At 42.5% G+C, this 15189-nt stretch overlaps 1 protein-coding gene and 1 long non-coding RNA gene across 3 annotated transcripts in view; one reads left to right on the top strand and one right to left on the bottom strand.

Moving 5' to 3' along the window:
• LOC120102440 (uncharacterized) overlaps positions 1-15189 on the top strand; it is a 190629-nt gene that overhangs the window by 2016 nt on the left and 173424 nt on the right. The window contains exon 2 of one of the 2 annotated variants that reach the window (XM_087659838.1): positions 798-857. In XM_087659838.1, the coding sequence (XP_087515964.1) occupies positions 832-857 (26 nt within the window). In that variant the 5' untranslated portion in view covers positions 798-831. Of the gene's footprint in view, positions 1-797; positions 858-9789; positions 9962-15189 lie in introns of those variants that run through there. The other variant, XM_087659837.1, reaches the window with a different exon arrangement.
• LOC102555276 (uncharacterized) lies at positions 6538-9673 on the bottom strand. Its single transcript, XR_015687173.1, has 5 exons — positions 9551-9673; positions 9290-9441; positions 8456-8763; positions 7203-7343; positions 6538-6587 (listed from the first exon to the last, which is right to left on the bottom strand). It is a non-coding gene; the product is annotated as an uncharacterized LOC102555276 (long non-coding RNA).

Genomic DNA, 15189 nt, shown 5'->3' with positions numbered 1-15189 from the left:
GTTTTCTTATAGCCCAGACTTGTCTCAAACTTGCTCTGTTATTGAGGATAGCCTTGAAATCCTGATCTTCCTGCCTCAACCTCCCAAGTACTGGGATTACAGAGATCACACCATCCACTGTTAAAAAAACATCCTTGGATGTTGTGCTTTCCCTGTTGGAAAACGAGATCGGGGCAAAGACAGGGTGTTTCCTTGAATTTTGAGCCAACATTTAATAAGGTTTTGGTGACTTCTCTACTTCAAGTCACCATCTGCATGGATTTTCAGTCAGAGGAGTACATCAATAAGATTCTGGATTTGGATTATGATTTATGTTCGTTAAAAAATCCTAAAGAAGAAAAGCTGGACAGATATAAGGGTTAGCTACGTGCCATGGGTGTGTTTTCCAACAGATTATTTTAGAAAGGAGGGCAGGTGTGAATTAAACACAAGGGAACTGAATTCCTTTTAAGTGCCCCCTTATAAGTGCCCCCCTCCTTTTAAAATCACATTTGTGCCATGTGCTCCTTGGGGAGTCTTTGTCCATCCTGAGGGATGAGGGCTTCCACTCCAGCTACTTGGGTGGGGTTGCCTACAGTTACTGACAGCACAGTTCTGTTCAGCCCATCACCAGAAGGGGGCTGAAGAACCAGAAAACATCTGCACCAGAAGATAACACTAGTATTTTTCTTTCCATAGATTAACTGGGCTTCATAGGCAATAATGTAGAGTAGACTTTGCGGGTCACCTTGCCGCTCAGCCTAATGTGAAGAACACCAGGCTAACTTTTCTTTCCTTCTTCTTTTTTTTTTAAATAGCACTTCATCTGTGCAGGTCTACATCATAAAGACTATGAATAAAAAGCAGGATGGGAAAAGGTAAGATATTAATTTGCAGCGGGAATAACACATTGACGCATATAGGTGCTCGTGTGTGCTTGCCGCTTTGAGCATCTTGGGGCATCAGCTTTCTGCCGTGGAGACTATAGCTCCTTATCCATTGTTCCGATGACAATGATGTTCAGTAGCTTCAAGGACCTGTTCACCCTGAGTGCTCAATGGCAGCACCTATTAGGTCACCGAGGGAAAGTGTCAAGCAAGCACATGATTTATTATTTATAAAAGATAAACAAAATATTTTTTGTGGCTTTTTAATTCTTGATCTCCAGCTGTTGTTTGGATTCAAAGAAACAGAGAGGGGAAAAAATCGACTTAATTCGTGCTTATTTCTGGATTCCTTGGTGGGAACCGGATGCATAGAACAAAAACAAAACAACCCAGCACAGAACAACATTATTTTCAAGCCAGTCATGGTAGTGAGCTTCTGGAATCCCAGTACTCACGAGGTAGAGTTGGGGTGATCAGGAGTTCTAGGCCAGCTCACTATATCAGGAGTTTGAGGCCAGCCTATGCTACATGAGACCCTGTATCATTACCCTCAACACCATACCACAAAACCAAGAAAGAAACTGAAAAACAAAACACCAAGCTCCTGATTCCTAAGGACAGCTTCATCACAGTTTGCATGAGTTCACAAATCATATTGACTGTAGAACTGGGGGTGATTTGTGTTTGTCAAAAAAAAAACTCACTTAGTTTTCATAAAAAAATCTGTCAAAATAATTGAGTCTGCACTACGTATAGAAGGATTATAAATACCATTAGCATATCACGAGGGAAGCCGTGAAAAAAAATCCATCAGTTATAGATTAGTTACTCAATTAATTAGGAAAAAGTGATCTCCAACATCCAGTCAGCCTGCAATTCGAGTGGCTATGATTTTTACTTATTCCTAAATTTTGATGAGATCACTGCAAATACAGTAGCACAATTGTAGTCGAAGAAAATTTGATGTTCTGGAAACAGCCAGAAGACCTCTACACCTCATAGGTTTTTGTTTGTTTGTTTTGTTTTGTTTTATGGACACAGGAGCTACACGTTGGCAGTAAACTATCATCATACCCACCCTTCCCCATCAATCCAACAAGGAGCTCGTAGGTAGTCATCTCCATGAAATCTCTGACTCCTTTGTTGCCCACTCAGTCACCCGGTGTGTTTGCTCATAGAACTATCAGGTTAAGTGATCTTTAAACTCCCTGAGGGTTCTTCCTTTCATAATGAGATTTGAGCTAATTTTGACACAGACATGCTTGTATTTTATGCTTAAATTAGACAAGATTTGGGGAACCTTATGAAGTGCCAGATTCCTTAGGAAGGAAAATTGTACCAATATTATTAGGATGGCTGGAGTTAAGTCCTCCGTGCTCGGCCTTGTGAACTGCCCTTTGACCTAGGACCTGAGAAAAGGATAAAGACCATAATAGCAAATTAGTGGAAAATGATTCAGTTTCCACTCTAGCCTGCTTATTAAAGCTCTGGTGGAAGGAGGCACAGATTTGCTTCTGAACTCAGGCTATCAACAGGATAATTAGAAATTGTGTCTGGTGATGACACATGCAAATAAGATTTTCTTTTTGAAGGGTGATACTGATTCTCAAGTTATGCAAATTTAACATTTTAATGAGCAGAACTTTCATACTTAGCTTAAGTATAATAATGGCAGTGGGGAAAGAAATCGTGAAGGTAGGAATGTTTCTGTTATTATCATTTTGGGTGGGGGGTTATATCCCATCGATGTGTATCTGAAAAATCTTTTAATTTGGGAATTAAAATTCTCAGGAAAAAAGTAAAATGTTTAAAAAAGGGCAAACAACTTGGGCTTCTTTGCACTGGGGCCCTGGTGTTATGTGCAGCCTCTGGGTGCTGTTGTCTGATTTTTCAAGGGTTTGTTATCTCTCACTGACTTTCAGCTATGTTGCGATTTCACAATTTACAAAAAGCTGGTAGTTGTGTAGGTAATTCTCATCCACAGAGATAAAATGAATTTTGTCTTGTAGGAGTTATTACCGTTCTTTGTGATACAGAGATTTGTGTATTCATTTTAGCATTCACCATCACTTTTAAATGAGGGTGTCTGTGTTCAGATTCTCCCTTGAATAATTTGTTGGCTGGGGAAATAAAAACGTGGATTCTCATCAATTACCCTTAGAATATTTTGAGCAAGGAAGATAATAACTCAGTGGTAATGCATTTGCCTAGTATAAATAAGGCCTTAGGGCCAATCTCCACCCCTGCTGTGTGTGTATGTCTGTCTGTGTATGTGTGTGTGAGAGAGAGAAAGAGTGAGGAAGAGGGAGAGAGAGAGGAAGAGGGAGAGGGAGAGGGAGGGCTTGTATGTGTGACTAATCTGTTGAGTGTGGTTGGAAAGCTGGATCTAGTGTTTAAGCATGAAGACTTTGGTGGCTGTGAACACTTAAGACTCATTGTGTTGGAACACCATTGTTAAAGTCCCTTTGTTGATTCAAAGGGAAGTCAGCTATCAATGAATCATTTCGTCAATGCTTGACTATCAACATTTCCCATCTAAGCATCAAAAAGGATAGAGTTAATTAAACGCGGTGGTGGACACTTGTTATCCCAGTACTTAGAAGTTGTGGGAGGAGGATTGCCCTGACTCTGAGGCCAGCTTGTGCTACAGAGTGAGTTCTAGGTCATCTAGGGCCACAGAGAGAAGTGGAAACTTAAGGGTTCTTTGGAAAGTCAGAAGACTAGTGAAAGAATGTTTTGCTGAAGCAGAATGGAAGGGAATTGAGAGAGGATGTTCTGCTAATGCAAGCACGTGAAAGGACACGTGATGAAAGATTCTTTGCTAATAACACGTATGTGTTTGTCTGCCTTACACTGTGTAGTTGAGCTACGTTTGTCAGGATGCCACAGAGAGAAACGCACCAAAAAACTTCTGGTGGCTTGCTGCGTTTTGTTGCGGATTCCAAGGACGCTGGCTGATTGGAAGCACGTGTGAAGGGAAGACCCACGCTGAGGCAGGGCACGTGAAGGACACGTGATGTTTGGAGGGTACAAATAGGACTTGATGGAGTGATGGAGACGGAGCTGGGCTTGCTGGTACAGCTAGCTGTGCGACACTTGTGGGCCTCTGGTCCTCACTGATCTTTGTTTCCCTGATAAAGGGACAGCGGAGAACTTCTCCTGGTGTTCCTCTTGGTCCCTCCTGCTGACTCTAGCCAAGGCTGAGACCTGGCTGTCTCTCCTAGGTGGTGTCACTGTGGTTGCTAACTTGACTGTGCCGAACTGGACTGCTGGTGAATCTGTGAGGTCTTTCTGAGTGTATTGAACTGCCGCTGCCTGCTAACCTGTGAATTGAACTGCTGATTTCCAGATAGCACAGATGGGAGTTGCTCCAAATAATCTTTCTAAGCAGGTCCACTCCCTCCCCCTCACCACCCATATCCTTTCTTTTCCACTATCTCTGGTGGGTGGTGGGTTACAAGGAAGGTTAAAGTGTTTAAGAACCATCATGAAAAGCAGGATTTGAAAAAAATTAAAATTACAACGAAGTGAGACTTCGTCTCAAAAAAACAAGAGCAAGCAAGCAAACAAATACAACAGGCCAGTGTCACTGAGTGTGTAAACTAAAGGGGTTATGACGTAAGAATTATGAATGTGACCTAGGGAATTCGTAATGGGGTTAGGGAGGTCTAGAGAAAAGCCATCTTTCTAATAATGTCCCCAAGTGGCCTCTTCTGACTCAACAGATCTGGAAAGTTTATGTTTCATTGGCCAGATCCACTAGGGAAGGGACTCCTGATGGAATTGGCTGTTAATTTACTGTCTATCAGAAATTAAATTTAATAGCCCACAAGATAAAATGACTTTCCAACGTGGAAACATATGTTAGAAGAGAATCTGGCATGGCGAATGTGTGAACAGAGATCAGAGTAGAGCTCCCTCCCTTTCTACGCAGAATGGAAGTGATGGGGGCTCTGGGTTTCTCCAGCTTCCTCTCTCACGTTCTTACAGCTTCGTCCATGTTAGGAAGATGTACGGATTACAAATCGCTTCGCACATATTAGGTATTAATTTTAGAAATTTCCTATATGAAGACTGCTTTACATACTTACACTAATTTGATTTTCCATTGCTTTAATAAACACAGTGACCAAAAGCAACCTGGGAGACAAAAAATAAAAATTGGCTCACAGGTTCAAATCCATCATGACAGAAAGTCACAGCATGAGCTCAAAGCAGGAACTCAAGGTAGGAACTGAAGCAGAGACCGTGGAAGAATGCTGCTTACTGTCTGGCTACCTTCCTTAGACTGTGTACTGTCCATGCCCCGCTGCCTAAGGATAGCACTGCTCACAGTAGGCTGGGCCTTACTATGTCAATTAGCAATTCAAGAAAGAGTTCTTCAGACATGCCCACAAGCCAATCTGATAGGGGCAGTTCCTTAACTGAGACTCAGTTTTCCCAGACGTGTTTAGGCTTGTGTCACTTTGACAAAAATTGACCAGAATAGTACATTTTTCACCATCTAGAAAAAAAATATGACTTTCTTTAGTGGTTATCAGTGTAGGTCTTGGCTAAGAGCTAGATAACTTTTAACCTGGCTTTTAGGAAATGGTAGGTTGAATTTTTCTGTCAACTGTGGTAGCTACTATCACTTCAACTTTCAGAGTACTTTTCCTCCCTGGTTTGCCCAGTCTTGACCTATAAAAATATCAGAGTCCCAGTGTTCACAACAGCAACGTAGCAGGCATGATCTATGTTACCTCGGTTTATTTCTGGAAAAGACTGTCTATCAGTATTTTCAATAAGTTAGCATCTCAATGAGAAGAATATTTTCACATAGCAAGAATATTCACTCCTTATTCATAGACCTCTCTGCCTTACTCATCTCTAATTTAAAAAGAAGTCTTAAAACGTTTTGAAGCTAGGTGCAGAGATGCACACCTGTATCCCAGCACTTGGGAGTTGGAAGCAGGAGGATCGGAAATTCCAACCAGCCTTGGTTACATAGTGAATTTGAGGTCAACCTGGGCTACGTGAAACCCAGCCTCAATAAATACACAAACCAACCCTTCTACCCTCTAAGAAAACCATTTCTGTAGTAAAGGTTCCATTTCGCTCATCTGGTAGACTGTGATTCTGATCATGTAGATCCCACAACGACTAAAACATTCTCAGAAACTTTGGAAAGTTTGGTTTTATTAATAATCGTTATAAGTCTAAAAACACTTTCTGAGTGAAAATAAAATGTGGAAATCTTTAAGTGTGTAGATGATGAACTCAAAACTTCTCAGCAGCGTGTGTGTGTGTGTTTGTGTGTGTGCACGCACATGTGCATGTGTTGGGGTGCACACATTTGGTGAGGCCAGAACAGGGCATCAGATTCCCTGGATCAGAAGTTACCATGTGGATGTTGGGAATCAAACTTGGGTTCTCTGCAAAAGCAGCAAGTGCTGCTCAGCCATCTTTCCAGTCCCCATGCTGCCCTTTAAGAACAATGTACTAAGCAGTCTGTTACTTACATAGTTTAGCTAATAATCCATGTAAAACAGCAACTAATGCTTAGTCAGAATTATAATGGCGGGAGTGAATTCCACATGCAGGCATGAAATTCTTGTTTCTGGTGTTTTCCATCTGCACTCGGTGCCTTACAGGAATAGAATATATGTAGGCACATCATTACAGAATTAGAAGAAAGTTTACATTTATTGGCAGGGAAGCAGAAAAAGTAGCTTCAACAACCTGAAAGACCAAATTTTATGTAGTTAGTTTAGGCTTTTGCTTTTAGTATTTTCCTGTTACGTTCTTTGATGAAATCTTAAGTGTTGGGTCACTTTCCAAAGAACAGTTTAACCCCCCCCTCTCTGTGTGTGTGTGTGTGTGTGTGTGTGTGTGTGTGTGTGTGTGTGTACAGCAGGTGCACAAATGCCTGTGTGCATGAGACGGACAGAGGTCAATCAATGTTGGGTCTTCCTCCCACTTGGTTCTTTGAGATAGGATCTCTCACAGATTTGGCAAGGCTGAGCACCCAGCAAGCTCCCAAACTCATTGCCTCCCAGGCACTGGGATGACAGACACATCCCCCACATCCCGCTCTGTACATGGGTGCTGGGGTTCTGAACTCAGGTCCTCACATTTGCACAGCAAGCTCTTTACCAACTGAGCCAACTCTCTAGCCTTGAAGAGTTTATTTTTTTAACGTCTGATTTAGAGATTTCACGGGCATTTATAGTCGCCGTGTAAAAGATACCTGAAACAATCCAGTTGAAGTTATTCTCTCTGCTTTGTACGGGAAATCGAACTCAGAAAAACAACAGTCCGTTACCTGATAAGCATTTGTGAAAATATTCAACATACCTGAGCTTAAAGGAGCCAGTCTGGCTAAGACTCTGGGACAGCCCTGGGCTTTTTTGTTTGTTTGTTCATTTTTCAGTAAAGTTGTCAGTGTTTTCTTCTGGACAGCACATGCAGTTCAGATGTTAGTTGAGAATCAGTGTGCTGGGGGAGGGGGGGTAAACAGATGATTGATTTATTTATGTGTTTTCTTATTGTTTTTATGGTGCGGGAGAACAAACGAAGGGATTTATGTGTGCTAGGCAAGCATTCTATCATGAATAGACAGGACCATGTGACAGCCTGTCACTGCAGTGCTCCTGGGTTTATAGCATTCAATCTTCACAGAGAAAATAGCACATATAAAGCTTCATCTGCTTGTCCTAGTGCTGTGCCTTGATCCTCCCCTTTGAGCTCATGAATGCATGTGTGTGCATGCATGCGCGTGCGCGCGCGCGCGCGCACGCACACACACACACACACACACACGCTTTCTAGAAAGTTCCCCTTAAAATGGTGTTCTTATCATTTTGGCTGGTGCAGGGGTGAAAAGGAAGGCTACCACTTCCAAGATGGAGGACTGGTGTTTGCTGGGACCCTGTCATTAGTATCTGCATTGCGCTAAATGGTCCCAATCTTGCAGGGGTTCCCGTCCTTGTGAAAGCTGATGGGTGAGTTGACAGGACCTTCCAAGCCTGAGCTGCTGAGATGTGGGCTCAGGTCTTGGAAACAATAAAAGTGCAATTTTCCAAGACATTTGCTCGCAGAAGAGCCAAGAACATAAAAGCCCATTCTGTTAGCCTCCCGGCAAGTCTCTCCTCTCCTCTTAGTCTCAGACAGAGGTGGGGCTGTATCCTGTCAGGTTAATTAAGGGTGACATGAAAAGTGACCTCAGCATCTGCTGGCGGCTGCATTGGTGGACACAAATCTTCTGATATTGGACAAGGGACACTGCTTCTAGCCGGACTGAACCAGGAGAGCCAGCACCTCAGTGAGTTCCTAAGAGTGGCCCAGACCCTTTACAGCATAGCACAAATCTCGGAGAGGTGCTCTTTCTGCCTCACAGAGCAGGAAGGTTGTATGTCCTGGACCCAAGGTCTCCAGAGAGCTTGAAGGAAAGAGGCCTGGATTTAGAGGATATGAAGGCCTTCAGTATTATCTTGGCTTTCTGGCTTGGTGTGGAACAGTCATTGGTGAACCTCAGCCTAGCTCATCCCATCCATGGTGTGCTGGACACTGTCTCACTTAACATGCATAGAACTGCTACTGATACTCACCCGTGCTGTTTCTTTTTGGCTCACAGCAGTTGTGTAACAGTTCACTTCCTAGTCCATCCTGCCATACCCTTGTGCTCTGTGGATGTCTGAAGGCAGCAGGGAAGCCATGTATTTGAAAGATGTTTCAGTTTAAAGAGTAGAGTAGGGTCTGGAGAGATGGCTCAGAGGTTAAGATCACTGACTGCTGTTCCAGAGGTCCTGAGTTCAAATCCCAGCAACAACATGGTGGCTTATGACTATCTCTAGTGGTATCCGATGATCTCTTCTGGTGTGTCTGAAGACAGCTTCATAAAGCATCATAATGAAATCTTTATTAAAAAAAAGAAAGAGTAGAGTAAATCTCACATCCACCTCTTTAAGGGTTTCAAAACTGTAAGCCCTAAACTTGGGTAACGATATATATGGCCACGTGGCTGATGGCTTAGTGAAGAAAGTCTCTATGGGGTGATTGATGGGGCATTGTGACAGTTAAACTTATGCCTTACCCAGAGGATGATTAGTTCGTTCTCCCAGAGGGGATGGAGGAGGCCATGTGCTATGGGGCAGGGTTAGAGCACTAGCGTTTATCTCTGCTTCTCTACAGCAGAAGCAACATGGCCGACTGCTTCATGCTCCTGCTGCCAAAATGGCCTCAGACTATAAGCCAACCTTCCTTAGACTGCTTTCTGTCACAGCATTAACAAAGATGAATACTATACTTTTAAAGACTAAGCTTAAGTGGAGTTCTAATTGGGTAGTCAATGAGGCTGGATACTCTAGTCTGGGGCTATAAAGAGGATATTCTAGGCTATATCTAGTCCCAGTCTATCACTAAAGGCCTATAGGATTCATTACCTTGAAAAACAAGCTTTTACTCAAATTAAGACGAGCATGGCTCCCGTGAAAACAAGAATAGGTCCACTGTCTAACACCAGACACACTGGCAGCTTAGGTGTTGTGGAGGCATTTTCTCTTAGCTTGAGCAATTTTCTGTAGCTTCAGGTACACTGTTAAATATAGATCAGCTTTCTTGAGTTCAAAAGAGGTATGAAAAAAGAAAAGAACAGGTAAGTGGATTTGAAATAGCATTAGCAAGCTATCAGACCTACGTATTACCATGCTGGAGAATGTGTGCTCTCTGGCTTGAGGATTGAGACTTCTTTAGTGTCTGACTAGAGTGCTGTGTTCTAAATCCCTCTACCAAATGAACTGTGGGAAGGAAAGGGGAGACAGGCAGTGTACTATGCCCAAGTCTCCTGGTTTTGATTTGAAATGTCCCTGAGGGGCATTGTGATGGTGTGCATATGCTTGTCCCAGGGAGTGGCACTATTAGGAGGTGTGACCTTGTGGGAGTAGGTGTGCCACTGTGGGCGTGGGCTTAAGACCCTCATCCTAGCTGCCTGGAAACCAGTATTCTGCTAGCAGCCTTCAGATGAAGATGTAGAACTCTCAGCTCCTCCTGCACCATGCCTGCCTGGATGCTGCCATGTTCCCACCTTGATGATAATGGACTGAACCTCTGAACCTGTAAGCCAGCCCCTATCAAATCTATCAAATGTTGTCCTTATAAGAGATGCCTTGGTCATAGTGTCTGTTCACAGACGTAAAACCCTAATTAAGACAGGCATATAATAGGGGCTTGGTTTAATTGTGAGCTAATAAGCTTTGAGGAAATGGTTGGGTCATGAGGGTTTTGACTTATCACCCCATCAATTTATTGAGGGTTTGTAATCTGATGACACTAATGGTAGACTGGTGGAAACTGTATCTTGTCCCCTGTTCATTTCTCTCTCTCTCTCTCTCTCTCTCTCTCTCTCTCTCTCTCTCTCTCTCTCTCTCTCCTTCTGTCCTTCCCTCCTTTCTTCTCTCCTTCCTTTCCTCCCTCCCTTGATTCCTCCTTGCTTCTCCTCGCCCTCTCTCAGCTTCCTGACTGGCCAGAGGGACACAACTCTCCATAATGAATTCTCTTTGCTGTTCTGCCTTGCCTTGGTCCCAAAGCAAGGGAAATGGTTGCCTATAGACTGAAACCTCGGAACCCTGATGCTGCCTCTCGTAAGATGCTTTACACAGGTACTGTCACACTGATGAACAATGATTAAGAGATCAAGTGATAAATATATCTGTGTGTTTGAAATCCAGAGTTGGGGACACTTAGCCAGTGTAAGTCCGACCCAGGCTCAGAGCCACTGAGGAGGCTTGCAATTTTGACAGTAAGATGGGTTTTTAATACTGTTCACTTGGGAAAGTCAGGGTCTGTGTTGACTCAGAGAGCAACGTTCCAGTGGCTCACTGAGAGAATCCTGAGGGGTGATGTCTGGTTTTTTATTAGGTCTTCCATCCAGATGATCAATTTAGGTCAACACATGATCAATTTATTTGTGACAGTCACTTTATAAATCCATTTATTATTAGAATTCTAGTTAACATCATCCCCTAGGGGAGATTGGTTGTCAGTCAGGTACATAGCCCTTATTAGGCAGAATTCTGAGGTGTGCACAGCGTGGATTATTTCACTGTGATGCTGTCCTTAGCTTGAAAGAGTTCAATTTGCAATGTTATGAGTTGGGTAATTATCAGAGACAATATTGTATTTTTAAAAAGTTAATAGTTACTATACTGTGTGCAAAATCCAAGAAGTTGATTACAAAAGTACTTGGTGATAAATATCTGTGTGTTTTAAGGGTAACATTTGCATTGAGAATCACATCTCTGTTTTGCATTTATAGTAAGTGAATAAATCTGCTATTGCAAATTCTTAAGACAATCGCAGGGAGACAAGTTCAGTCGTTAATCACATTGTGAAACCAAACGCAGCCAAAGAAGAATTAAAATGAAGCTCAGTGAACCAAAATATCTCATACTGGAAAACATAAAAACCTGCCTGGTGAATCACTGGATCCTAGTAGTGTTTGTCCTTCTGGCCTCCATTCTGAACAAGAATAGAAAACAACAATGAAGGAAACAGAAGTCTATTCTGAGGATGAATGGGCTCAGAGTGGAGAAAATGTACTTTATGCGTTGAAATTGTTTTGAAAATTAAGACAATTATCATTCACTTGATGTAGGCACAGTATTCCATTATAAAAAAAGACTACTAAGGAATTGGGTCTTTGACTGAATGAAAGCAACATTTCTACCCCCTGAGAATATGTGAAATGTAACAAGAAGAGCTAGGTGTGCATGATTCATCAGAGTAACAGAACATCATGGGGTAATTGTCACCAGGGAGCTCAGCTTGACAGAAACACATTCTTCCTGTTGCTAGGAGAAGCTGCAGTGACACATTTGGGACTTAGAAGCACACAGACACAGAGGGGCTCAGTGAAATCAGAGTTATGCTGCTACATCTCTAATTCCTTTGAAATCCCAGACAATTGAGTCTCTAGAGGAGTAACCCCAGCGGGCCTTTCCGCTTTCATTCTTGATCTCTCTCTTTTTTCTTCATTCTTCCTCTTCCTAGTAAGAGCCTTAGGCCCATACTGCTTTCTACATGCTTCAGTACTGGTAAATATTTTGATTCAATACATGCTAAGGACTCAACACAAGCTGTATGTTACTGCTTCATTTTTCCTGGCCACACTTGGAATCATCAGTCTGGTGTGGTGTTGCATTCCTGTAAGCTAAACCCTTGAGAGGCTGAGCTTCAGAAGCACCCAAAGTTGGAGGCCAGCTTGAGCTGCATACCAAGACCTTGTTTAATAAAAAAGAGAACAATTTCATTCATTTGCCTGCGAATTTCATGATGTCAACCCCTATAACAGCTGAGTGATACTTCATTGTGTAAATGTATCCCCGTTTCCTTTACCCGTTCTTTGGTTGAGGGACATCTTGGTTGTTTCCGGTTTCTGGCTATTACGAATAAAGCTGTTACAAACATAGTTGAGCAAGTGTCCTTTAGGTATGTGACTAGGAGTGGTATGCTTGGGTCTTGACGTAGAGCAATCCCCAATTTTCTGAGAAACCACCATATTGTAACTTGGTCTTCTTGTAGGACTGCTAATAGGGGGCTCTCTCTGACTCCTTTTCCAGCTTTTGGGACCTTTTTCCTCATAGTGGGTTGCCTTGTTCAGCTTTGATATGAGGGGAGGCGCCTAATCTTACTGCAACTTGATATCAACTTGTTTGGTTGATATCCACTGATGGCCTGTCTTCTTCTGAAGTAAGTGGAGGAGGAATGAATTGGAGGAGGGAGGGGTAAGACCCGTAGAAGAAGTGGGAGGGGAAACTGTGGTTGGGCTGTAGAAAACAATAACGAAAAAACAAAATAAAAAGAGAACAGAATCATTAAGTCTCAGAGGAGGCAGAGTTCTTCATTGGTGCTCTGTTATCCTGTCACGGATGTTGAAATGTCCGCCTGGGATGAGGCAGGTAGTTCCAGAACAGGAACCTAGATTCCCCAACTCCAAGATCTGCATCGACTCTTTGGTCTAGACCACAGACTTTTCACCCTATGTATCAACTTGAGGATGCGAGAGTCCTCTTGAGGAGCTCATTGCTCAGCATCAGGCCTCATCCCATGTGCCTGCCACTACTGAGGTCACATGGATACTTCGTGTTACAGATTAGATTCAGGGGATTTATGTGCTAAAGCCTTTCAGCTCCTACCCACTACCTAATGGGAGAGAGTAAAGCGTCCTAAATGAGCCATATTTTGTTATTTATTATATTGTTTCCTGTTACCAATTACTGAGCCCAGAAAGGGAATTCTTGAATTTTCTCATTAATAATCCTACAGCCCCCATTAGACACAGCTTCCCATTTACTGGGAGACACCCATCTCTCTCCTTTTCTTTCCCTCCTCTTCCTTTCTCCTCTGCTTCTTTTTCCCCTTCTTCCTCCTCTTCCTCCTCCTCTTCCTCCCCCCTCCTCCTCCTCCTCCTCCTCATTTTTTGAGACTGTTCCACACTGTATAACTCATTATATAGCCCAGGCTAGTCTTGATCTTGTGGCAATCTTCCAACCTCAGCCTCCTGGTGCTGAGATTATATACGTGAGTGACTGTGGCAGTGGAGGGACCTGTCTTAACCATTTAGATTCTCTCTCTCAGTGGTGTAATCTTAAAGAGAAGATGAGGAAGAGGGAGGAGGAAGGGCAGAGTAAGAGGGAGGAGAACTTGGAAGGAGGGGAGGAAAATATGGGGAATCTGGGAGAAGAAAATAAAGGGACACAGTGAAAGAGGGAGAGGAATGGAGAGAGGCAGAGGAGGAGGAGAAAGGGAGATTTCTCTAGGGTCTTAAATTAATCGTGCAAAATATGTCCTTTGTTTCATATAAACTAAGAGCACCTCCCAAGAGGCATACCTGGGACAGGAGGATGTTCATAGTCGCCCTGCTTGCTACCTCTAACAGGGAAATAAACTCATTCACAGTGGCCTCTTGGGAAGCTTGTAGAGCTTGACTCATCATAAAATGTTAAGGTATTGCCTATTGTCTTAGAGTTTTACTGCTGTGAACAGAAACCATGACCAAGGCATCTCTTATAAGGACATCATTTAGTTGGGGCTGGCTTACAGGTTCAGAGGTTCAGTCCATCATCATCAAGGCAGGAACATAGCAGCATCCAGGCAGGCATGGTGCAGGAGGAGCTGAGAGTTCTACATCTTCATCTGAAGGCTGCTAGCAGAATACTGGTTTCCAGGCAGCTAAGATGAGGGTCTTAAAGCCCAAGCCCACAGTGACACACCTACTCCAACAAGGTCACACCTCCTTTTTTTTTTATTTAGAGAATACTTTATTAGTTTTTGTAATCAAACCCACGTAGATAAGACCTTACATATTTAATACAGTGCGTTACCCCTGTACAAATGGAAAAAACTTAAGTTCAACATTTCTAGACCAATATGGCTGTTAATTTCTGTACAGTGCCAACTCAACACAGTAAACGGGGATACTTTTTTCCATAGTTGACAGCACAGCTAAAGTCTCCAAAAATTCAAATTATATATCTGTATATATATATTTATATTTATATAAAAAGACCAATAATAGCAGTGTGTTATGCATCAACAGCAGCAACAGCTTTTCCAGGTTCTGCAGTCATCTGAACAAAACTGTAGAGACATCCCGCACACTCCATTAAAAAAAAAAAAGTAAAAAAACAAAACCCGAGAAAACAGCACAGTTCTGTTACTCTTGTGGTACCTGGCACCATTTTTTTTAAATTAGCTTCTCAATCATCATCTGGGAAGAAAACATTCTGAGCAACATCATTAAAAACAGCTCTGATAAAGCACGGTCACTACTACGTATCATAAAGCAGGTACAAGCTATTTTTACATCCACAGAGGTATGATACAGTACTGTCCTACATCTATAATACTAGAGGATACAATTTAAAAGGCATTATTTGAGACTTGATTCTACTTTTCCAGCAGAGGGCCCAAAGGATGGTGTGACATAGCTTTGTAAAGAAACATACTCTAGACAGGATTTCCTTTCACTAGTGGCACAGTTCTAAGGATTCATTCTCTCCATGAATGTCAGCTAAAACCGTTATTAAAAAAATGAAATATCCCTAAAACAAAACCGTATAACCACCGGATTCACATGAAGATGACCTAGTGGAGACAAGCTGGACCTCACCTTACCAACAAGCTATCAAATCTGTTATGTTTAAACAGTGAGACCTCCAAGGAAGGAGATGCCAAGTAGTGCTTCAAAGCTTCGGACCACAATCAAACACAGCATCATTTTCAACAGAAGCAGAAGCTCATCTGAATATGCTCAAGGATGCTGACATCAACATTTAATCATCTG

The sequence above is a fragment of the Rattus norvegicus genome, chromosome 4, assembly GCF_021556685.1.
Source record: "Rattus norvegicus strain SHRSP/BbbUtx chromosome 4, alternate assembly SHRSP_T2T, whole genome shotgun sequence".
Taxonomy (NCBI): Eukaryota; Metazoa; Chordata; class Mammalia; order Rodentia; family Muridae; genus Rattus; species Rattus norvegicus.
The sequence above is the reverse complement of the archived record's forward strand: the minus strand, read 5'-3'. Positions and strand labels throughout refer to the sequence as shown.